The following is a 10621-nucleotide window of genomic DNA, read 5'->3' as shown; positions in this document are numbered from 1 at the left end:
TTGTCCTTAATATCTCTCAAATTGTTCAACTTTGATAGCTTGCTCAGTATAATTTCATAAACAGCTAGGCTAGTTTGACGTAAATCTGGGGAATGCACTTGGAGTACATGGGAGAGCTTTCCAAAACAGTTTAGTTTAACCTCATTTAGAATAAAACTTAATGTTCCCACACATGGTTCCTGAGAAAGATTACCAACCTTAAATACCCACAACAGTGAAACTGTATCCAAAATAACACTATTACTGCTTCTGACTTAGGGTACAGGTGCTATGCACAAATTCCTATCAGCCACTTGCACCTGAATCATCCTTTTATATTTGCAAAGATAGCATGACAGCTGCCTTTAACTGTAAGAGTGAGCCAAGTTTCTGCCTGGATTATGGGATTCAGTGCAGCTGTGCAGTTTCAGATGCCACACAACCTTCTCTAAAGGACAAGAAGGTAAATAAAACGTTCTATCTATAACGGAGGATAGTTATGACATTTTAAAAATAGCAAACAGTTAATTATTAATCAATGGCACTTAGGTTATGTGAATTTGAGCCTACGTTACTTTGTTTTTTACAATATACGATGCTTAAACCCCCTTGAATTTGTCTACATGAAACAGCAGCAAAATTTGTTTTAACATGACTATGAGAAGAATGGTGAAGCTGTCGACCTCTAACTAATATATTCTAATTTCCTTCTATTGGGATTTATGGAATAAGGAAATAAGTGAAATGACTATTGGCAAATATTCTCAAATTACATTTGAGAATTAGTTTCCTTGGGTGTGTTCTGGATGACATAATTGCAGCAAGTGGTTTTCTTTACCCCCTACAGGTAACTAGATATGTTCCTGATTGTGGGCTGTATATAAGAGGAGAAGCTGTGAGAAAGGTTGCTCATTTAGCCAAACAGTACTTCATACAAACAAACTGACGACTGAGAACTCCTGTCCTGGGTCTCTTCTGGTTTGGCAGGTAAAGGATTTTGTCTTTTAAATTTGTTTGGTTTTGAGCGTGATGCTTCTTGGTACTTATATTTAAAACAATACTTAAGAAACCTTTCAAAAAATAAATTTAATATACGTAGTACTATAATTTAGTAGCATTTTGATGTGGCATTATGTTTTTAATACAGCTAACTTCAATCGATATACAGTGGTGTGAAAGATTGTTTGTCCCCTGCCCATTCATCTTTGCATAATTTTTGTAATCCAGCCACATTGGAGGGTTTACAAGCATGAAATACCTTTTTATGGTCATGCTACAGCATCTCCATGGGATTCAGGTCAGGACCTCGACTAGGTCACTGAGTAAGCCTTCATTTGGTTTTTCTTAAGTCATTCAGAGGTGGACTTGCTGGTGTGTTTTGGAACATTGCCCTTCTGGAAAAACCAAGTGCGCTTCAGCTTGAGGTCAAAAACTGGACTGGACATTCTCCTTCGGGATGTTTTGGTAGACAGCAGAATTCTTGATTCCATTTACCACACCAAGTCTTCCAGGTCCCGAGGAAGAAAAACAGCCCCAGGCCATCACACTACCATGACCATATTTTACTGTTGGTATGATGTTCCTTGTCTGCAACGCTGTTAGTTTTTATGCCAGATGTAACAGGACTCAAACCTTCCAAAAAGTTCAACTTCTATGCATAAAATAATGTTTTACCAGATGTCTTGGGGAGATGTTTTTGGCAATTGTGAGATGAGCCTTTGAGTTATTTTTGGTCAGCAGATGTTTTCTCCTAGAAATCTCCCATTTTTGCTCATTCCTTTTCTTATTGTTGAATCATGAAGTCTGATCTTAACTGAGACATGTGAATCCTGAGGTTCTTTAATGTTTTCTGGGTTATTTTGTGACCTCTTGGATGAGTTGTTGATGTGCTCTTGGAGTAACTTTGGTAAGCCAGTCAAGCCTGGAAAGCTTCACCACTGTTCCAGATTTACTCCATTGGTGTATAATGGCTCTCACTTTGGTTCACTGGAGTCCCAAAGCCTTGCAAATAGCTTTGTAAACCTTTCCAGACTGATAGATGTCAGTGACTTTATTTCTCAAGTGTTTCTTTAGATCCTGGCAAGATGTGTTGCTTTCTGAGATCTTTTATCCTGCTTCACTTTGTCAGACAGCTTCTATTTAAGTGATTTCTTGATTCAACAGGTCAGCCAGCAATGTAGGGACTACGTTATTATTGTGGTAACGAGCATGGTAACGAGTTATTATGCCAAAATCAAGAACGCGTTAATTGTTACTGGGATTTAGATAGGGTCGTTATTCGTTACTTCTTGCGGTGGCTATCACGGAGCTTCCACAGATTCAGTAACATTAGCAAGTGGTGGAGACCAGCAGGTAGATGAGGGAAAGGGGAGGCCAATTTTTTGTCCCAGTCTAGCCGTGTATGCAGCTCATCTGCAGTCTGGTGTTGCCTACATCTTCCTATTCAGAAGGCAGAATTTCCGAGTTCTGAGTACAATCGAAAGCACCACGACTGCAGTTTTCATGTTAGATGTAAAAAGCGCACATGACACTGTGACGTAGGCTAGAATCATGGCGGCGGTCAATGACAGTCAAGGCGTGGGATTGCTCTCGTGGAAATATGCACATTATTTTTTACTTTCTATTGGTAGGTGGCACAGTGCACTTGTGGCAAGTAAGCAAGCTAGAAGACTGGCAATCTGGCTGGGTATCCAGTTACGGAAGCAACACATTAACAAGAGAATTCTGTGTAAAACCAATGTTACTTTCCCTAGTAAATAGTTACTTTGAAAGTAACGAGTAACTTGAAGTAACTCAGTTACTTTTGATAGAAGTAACTAGTAATGTAACTAAGTTACTAATTTAAAGTAACTTACCCAACACTGTCGACCAGTAATCAGGCCTGAGTGTGTTTGCTTAAAATATGGTTAATTCATCATTTAACAAGAGGGGCAATTACTTTTTCATACAGGAAAAGGTAGGTTTGGATAACGTTTCTCCCTTAATCACTGAAATCATCATTTAAAAACAGAATTATCTTGGGATATCTTTGTCTAATATTAAAATTAGTTTGATGATCTGAAACATGTAAGTGTGAAAAATATGCAAAAGACTGGAAAATCAGGAAGGGGCAAACACTTTCACATCACTGTATTAAAAACTAAAATATTGATCTCATGTGATGCACCTCTTGAAAGTTCAGTTTTCATTGTCATTTTGTTTTAAGGTTCCTCTACAATCATGATGCGACTGGTAATGTATAACTTTAAATACATTTTAAGTTCAATTAAAATTGAATTTCCTTTTGTTCTGTAATACACGTTTTCACATTACAAGCTCAATTCCGAAAATGTTGGGATTCTGCATAAAATCTAAATAAAAACAGAATGATATGATTTGCAAATTTTGCAAACGAACATTTTATTCACAATATAAAATACGTGAAATAAGTTTAAACTTATTAGTGGCTGATTTAAAATAGTATCAAATAGTAAAAGTTCTGGACTGCAGGGAAACAAGTTCAGCATCTATACACTTCAACTTTAATATTGTCTTGTCTTGGTGAAATATGTAAGGCCTTGACCAAAAGAAACATAATATGGATGGGAGCACATGTTGCTCTAAAACCTGTTCACAGCTTTCAGCACTGATGGTGCTTTTCCAGATGTGGGAGATTTAAAATTATCTGACTGTAGAAGTACACGCCAGAAACGATGGTTCTGCACACTGTTATTGTTTTTTATTGAGAGTTATGCACACAAAGAAGGCAGTCCATTTCAGTCTAGCTCTCTCCTCCTCCCCGCTCGACTCTGCCTTCACCATAGAGACACGGAAAAGAGACACCGTCATCAGACAATCGCCTGTGGCTCACCTGCCTCCCGGTGCCGCCCCCTTAAGCTAACTGCACCACTCCTCCCTTGCAGCTGAGCCAGGGACCACACCACCACCACACTGATATATTTCATGAAATAGCAAAATGACTCAGTTTAAATGTTTTTAATGTTCTACTGAGAATAAAGTGTCAGTTTATGAAATTTGCAAATCATTGTATTCCGGTTTCAGTTGCATTTTACAGAATTTCCCAACATTATCAGAATGGATTTTATACATTCAATACAATATGTACAAGCAGAATGCAGTTTTATGTGATTCCAACATATTTATTTTTCTATTTTTTCTTGCAGTTGGTTGTTGCCATTATTGCGGGATTACTTTTTGGTGGGTTGTTCTCAATAACTATTAAATTTTAACAATTCTGCAATTTATAAGCAGTGCATTTAATCAAAAAATATGCAATTAAAGCATTATTAGCAAAACAAAATGTTATGATTGTGTTTACCAGAAAACACATACAAGGTGGACAGTGCGCCCAGCTCTGAAAAACAAAAAGATAAAAATGGTAAGACCCTTCACAGTAGGGTGCTACATTTCATGACCAATGTCCTGTATCTTAGCTAATGTAGAAAAACATTGTAACATGTTACTTGTATATTCAGATTTGACAATCTTAAAATAGTAACATCCTTCATCACAAGTTGATTAATGTTACATACAATGTACGTTATTTCAGTCTCAGATGAAGAACTTTGTATCTACTTCTAAAGTTAATAGCTTCTGACAAGACTATAATATCTCAGAAGTGTTGGCAATTGCAAAAATACAACATTATTCTTCTTACTAGGAAGTGAAAATCAGGCTTCCAGTGGCCCCAGTTCTAAGAACCCAAAGGATAAAAATGGTGAGATCCTTCATTACAACTTGAATAATGTTGTAATTAGTTTTATGTGTGTACATAAAAGGTGTATATTTTCTTCTGAAGAGCTTTGTATCTTCTTGTAAAGTTGTTTTTTGGCAATTATGTCAACTGGCAGAACTGTATACAGTCACAAAAAACAATAGAAATAGTTAGATCTTTCATAACAATTTCATTAATGTCAATACAGTGTGTATTATTTCAGTCAAAATCACAACATTATTCTTCTTACTAGGAAGCGACCAGCAGGCTCCCAGTGGCTCCAGTCCTAATGACCCAAAGGATAAAAAAGGTAGATCCTTCATTGCAATATGATTAATGTCACATAAAATGCATATTATTTCAATCACTGCAGAAGAGCTTTGTAGCATTTTGTAAAGTTATTCAGTTTTGACCGCTGTGCCATCATAACTGTGCACAATCACAACAGACATCATTTTTTCATTATATATTTACTAGAAAACTCCACTGACTCCAGTCCTAAGGACCAAAAGGATAAAAAAGGTAGATCCTTCATTACAACCTAATGAATGTCACATAAAATATATATATTTTCAGTCTGTGCTACAGAGTTTTGTATCTTCGTGTAAAGTTGTTCATTTTTGAAAATTACCTAAATTGGCAGAACTGTAAAAATAGAAATATTGAGATCCTTCATAACAATTTCATTAATATCAATACAGTGTGTATTATTTCAGTCACTGGTAGAACTGTACAACATCACAACATTATTCTTCTTACTAGGAAGCGACCAGCAGGCTCCCAGTGGATCTAGTTCTAAGGACCCAAAGGATAAAAAAGGTAGATCCTTCATTGTAATATGATTAGTGTCACATAAAATGCGTATTATTTCAATCACTGCAGAAGAGCTTCGTAGCATTTTGTAAAGTTATTCAGTTTTGACAGCTGTGCCATCATAACTGTGCACAATCACAACAGACATCATTTTTTGATTATATTTACTAGAAAACTCCCCTGACACCAGTCCTAAGGACCAAAAGGATAAAAAAGGTAGATCCTTAATGAGAATTTGATTAATGCCAGTACAGTGTGTATCATTTTAATCACTGCAGAAGAGTTTAGTAAAAGTTACTCATTTTTGACAATTTTCACAATCACCGTGCACAATCACAACAGACATCATTTTCTTATTATATTTACTAGAAAACTCCACTGACTCCAGTGCTAAGGACCAAAAGGATAAAAAAGGTCAGATCCTTCATTACAACTTGATTTATGTCACAAATGTGTATGTACATAAAATGTGCTGAAGAACTTTTCAGCTTCTTGTAAATGTATTCAATTTTGACAATTTTGTAAACTCCCAGAACTGTACACAATCACAAAAGATATTTTTATTCATTTTAACTAGAAAAGTCAAGAGGCTCCAGTTCTAAGAAACAAAAAGATAAAAATGGTGAAATCCTTCATTATAACTTGATTAATACCATGTAAAATGTGTATATCTTCAGTCTCTGTTGAAGAGCTTTGCATCTTCTTGTAAAATTATTCAAATTTGACAAGAATTGTACACTGTAACAAAATACAACATTATCCCACTTAATAGGAAGCAAAGAGCAGGACTCCAGTGAATCTAGTTCAAAGGAAGAAAAAGACGGTAAGAGCCTTCAACACTGTGTATCAGTATCACATACAGTGTGGTGTATTTTAATCACGGTGGAAGAACTTTGTAACGCCTTGGAACTCCATAAACTGTAAGGACTGTTATTCTTCTTATGTTTACTAGAAAGGAAACAGCAGGACTCCGGTGAATCTAGTTCAAAGGAAGAAAAGGATGAAAATGGTAAGACCCTTCACTATGTGTCACACCCAACGTGTAGTCAGTGGCATACTTTGAAATGAGAGAAATATTTGCTTATATTGTGATGTCAAACAATGCCCCCAAAATGATGATGTATTATTCTATACATTTACATCTATATTCTACATTTTTTAATTGGTTGCTAAAGCTTGGTTGCTAAATGCACATTAAACTGTTTACTGGATTATGTGTTAAATGTGTTGATGTGACAGTGGAAATTCAGATTTTTTCTTATCTTATCTTATCTTATCTTATCTTATCTTATCTTATCTTATCTTTTAAGGTGTATTTAATTTAATTAAATACATTTAATTAAATAACTTTGACAGGTACACAAAGCCATTAGCACTGTACACCATCACAAATAAAATAACATTATAGCATTTATATTTACTAGAAAGCAACCTACTGAGTGTCTGTCTGATTTTAAGGAACAAAAGAAGACCCTTCACTTTAATATAACCCAAAGTGAAGTGAAGTTTCTAAGTTCCTAAGGTGGAAAATTTAATGTTTCATTTGTCACACAGGAGTAGCTATTTTATCCTTTTTATCAGTTTCCTGATAAAATAGGACATTCCTCTTTTTTTTGGTAATCACACAGTATTAACGCTCATTTTCTCACCGTCTAAAGTATCGAATTCATTGTATTTGAAAAACAATGGATGCATTTTAATTGATCAGTTTGTGCAATTTTTAAAGTCTCACTTTCTGCTGTTTCTTCATTTTCTTCATTTCAGGAAAGCCCTGCTACTATCCCACCAACATTCGTAAGGAGATCACATTTTGTTTTCTCATTTGCAGTTACAGTGCGAAAAAGTGTTTGCCCCCCTGATTTCCTAGTGTTTTGCATGTTTTTTTCATACTTACATATTTCAGATCATCAAACAATTTTTAATATTAGACAAAGATAACCCAAGTTAATATGAAATTCAGTTTTTAAATGAGGATTTCAGTGATTAAGGGAGAAAGTAAGGCTTTGGGACTCCAGTGAACCAGAGTAGTAGCCATTATATACAAAATGAGAATACTTGGAACAACGGTAAAGCTTCCCAAGAGTGACCAAAATTACTCCAAGAGCACATTGATGACGGCTTAAGAAAAACAAAATGAAGACTTTGGAGTGGCCTAATCAAAGTCGTGACCTGAATCCGAAGGAGATGCTGTGGTATGACCTTAAAAAGCCGTTTCATGCTTGAAAACCCTACAATGTGGCAAAGTTGCAACAATTATGCAAAGATGATTGAAAAATTCCTCTTGATTCCAGTTTTTGCTGCTAAGGGTTGGCCCAACCAGTTATTAGGTTTAGGGGGCAATCACGTTTTCACACAGAGCCATGTAGGTTTGGATTTATTTCCCTTAAATCATAAACACCTTCATTTAGAAACTGCATTTTTTGTTTACTTATGTTATCTTTGTCTAATATTTAAGTTTCTTTGATGATCTGAAACCTAATACTTTTTCACACCACTGTACATCACAGCCATCTTTTTTAACATTCACAATTTGTCTTAGTCAAATGAAAACATTTACAGAAAAGCTTTCAAAGTTGCTAAATTATCTGAATTTGACCCTTTTCCAGGATGCTGGACAGAATGGTTCGATAGAGACGACCCTTCTGCATCTGGAGACTGGGAAACTCTTTGCAGGCTCCGCAAAGAGAACCCTGGAAAGATCTGCCCTAGACCAGCAGCTATCGAAGCCAAGACTCTATCTGGGCTCACTGTGGCTGCAGCAGGGGACGTAATTTACAAGTAAGAACAGTACAAGAAAAAATATGTGAAAAAGTGTGTGTGAGTGATATATTCTATGGAATTGGCAGCATTTGCATTTTCACTGTTTAAGTTGGACACAGTTTGAGGATTCACCAAAGTGTGACATGAACCATATGCCATAGCAATCCATCCAGTGTTTTGGAGATATTGCAGCCTGTACCACAGTGGTGACAAATCAACAGACAGACAGATGGGCTGACAGAGTTTGATTGCCATGCCTTTAACCATGCATTAACATGTCTAAAAAATGCAAATACACTTAACTGGTTACAGCCATTAGGCTGCTCTTAGTCAATGTCATGCTGGTCTCCTTCTTTTCTTTTTTCTTTTTTAGAAATGACATAACTTCAGGATTCATCTGCAGAAACAAAGACCAGATCAACAATAAGAAGTGCAACGATTATCGTGTTCGCTTCAGCTGCTATCCCCCCTTTTGTGAAAGAGGAGGTATCACTACATTCTGCATGTGGAATATTAAGCTCCTAATGCAAACTGATTTCTTGCTTTTTTTTTATTGCATAAAGTATAGACAGTCATTTAAAATGTTGCTTTGGTTCTGTAGTTTTCTAACAGATATGCTTTGTCTGTATTTACTCGCTGCAGTGTGTTGGACCAGCTGGTTTAATCGCGATGATCCTGGTACAACAGGAGACTGGGAGGTTTTAAGTGAATTGAAGAAACAAAACAAAATTTGTGACAACCCTCTGTATGTGGACGCTGTTACCACTGACACGATGACCCCAGCCATCTACACAGGGGAGACCTTTTACATGTAAGCTGCCTCCTAATAAAACAATCAAAGCTTCACGTGTGGTACAAACAACCCAATGATCAAACACAGTGTTCAGCAACAACGCCTCTTGCCTCAAGTTTCCAAATTTTAGATATGTTCTGCCAGAAGATACTTCCTAAACAACGAATGGGAATTCAGTTATATTTGTAAGGGTGATCGTTTTTCCTGAGGGAACTGCATAATGTCGAAATTCATTCTTGTATTACTGGGTTTGACTAGAACAATATGTGTGTTATGAGAAAGAAAAAGTAATACATGACAGGAAATGATTTACATGTGATTATTTTATTTTATTTAAATAGGATGTTTGAGACATTTCGCATTTACACTTATAAAAAAACAAATTACACAAGACATTTTGAAGAGTAAAATTCATTTTTATTGGACCTGCCAACAGCACTATTGCGAAACCAGGTCATCTATTTTTATCATTAAAAAAAAGACAACTGCAACAACAAAAGTAAGTATGGTTTAACCAACATGCCTCATTAAACAGTGGAAATGAACTGACATTTACATATTACTTTACCAGTCTTATTGACTGTGGAGTAAAGTGCTGGAGAATACAAGGTACATTTAACCATACATCTAAATGGTGCTTTACTCTGTGCACTTTAATTATTTTATGGTGGGCAAATTAGACCTACTAACTAAATATGTATGTCTTTGTACAATAAACACAAGTTCCTGTTTTAGATTATTATCAACATAATAATAAAATAAAATAAAAACATTAAGCATATTTGTAGCTTACTTTGTGCTCATTTTTTCAGGTACAATCCAACTGACGGATTTGTTTGCCGCAATAAGGACCAGACTACTGGCAAGTGCAGTGACTACAAAGTTCGCTTTGGATGCCCATGTAACAACTGAGCCCCGATCGAGTCCACCACGCTTAGAATTGTGGGGAGAAAAGAAGTTCCTCTTCATATCACTTTAATTTTCCTCTGCTATTTCTTTTGTTTAATAATTCATTTTTTACTGGGCGTAATATCGGGAAGAATTTGTAATGGGCCCCCTTCGCAGACATCTTCACTTAGCGGCGTTGCAAAAGCACAGGTGTTGCTAAATTAAAGATGATCTTGTTTCACTGAAGCGACCATGGTGATGTGAACGACACAAAAGCAGCTAAAAATGAAGATTTAGTATTAAATATGTACGCAAATGTTTTCAGTGGTACAGGAGGAAGTTTTTCTGCTTTAACTTTCTTTTCTTTTCAGTGATTATGAAAGCATGACATTGTTTGACTAATGAACCAAACGACTAAAACGAATAAAACCACTAATGAACAGCAAGTCGGTTTCTTCTCTTGAGCTTACATGAAACTATGACTTGATGTGAGTTATGCAGATGTACAGTATATGTTTTCAGCAGATGGTGGGGACTAATGTGATATGCATGCTGTGTTGTTTGACAGGAAAGTGAAAGTGTGGAAAAGCACAACTCAGTAAATCTGAATTTTATATCAAAATAATTGGCAACACTAACAAGCAAACACACAGGTAGAACTAATGTCTATTTAT

At 35.9% G+C, this 10621-nt stretch overlaps 1 protein-coding gene across 1 annotated transcript; it reads left to right on the top strand.

The window, feature by feature from the left end:
* The first annotated feature begins 3198 nt into the window (after positions 1 to 3198).
* Positions 3199 to 10330, top strand: muc5.7 (mucin5.7). The gene is made up of 9 exons (XM_084953367.1): positions 3199 to 3210; positions 4143 to 4176; positions 4947 to 5003; positions 6279 to 6329; positions 6459 to 6515; positions 8113 to 8284; positions 8640 to 8752; positions 8909 to 9077; positions 9872 to 10330. Exons 1-9 carry the CDS (start codon positions 3199 to 3201, stop codon positions 9969 to 9971), a joined length of 765 nt encoding a protein of 254 aa, XP_084809493.1. The 3' UTR covers positions 9972 to 10330.
* Positions 10331 to 10621: the final 291 nt, after the last annotated feature.

The sequence above is a fragment of the Perissodus microlepis genome, chromosome 15 (assembly GCF_051167445.1).
Source record: "Perissodus microlepis isolate ML-2025 ecotype Zambia chromosome 15, ASM5116744v1, whole genome shotgun sequence".
In the NCBI taxonomy this organism is placed as follows: domain Eukaryota; kingdom Metazoa; phylum Chordata; class Actinopteri; order Cichliformes; family Cichlidae; genus Perissodus; species Perissodus microlepis.
Note: the sequence above shows the minus strand (reverse complement) of the source record. Positions and strands in the feature narration are given on the sequence as shown.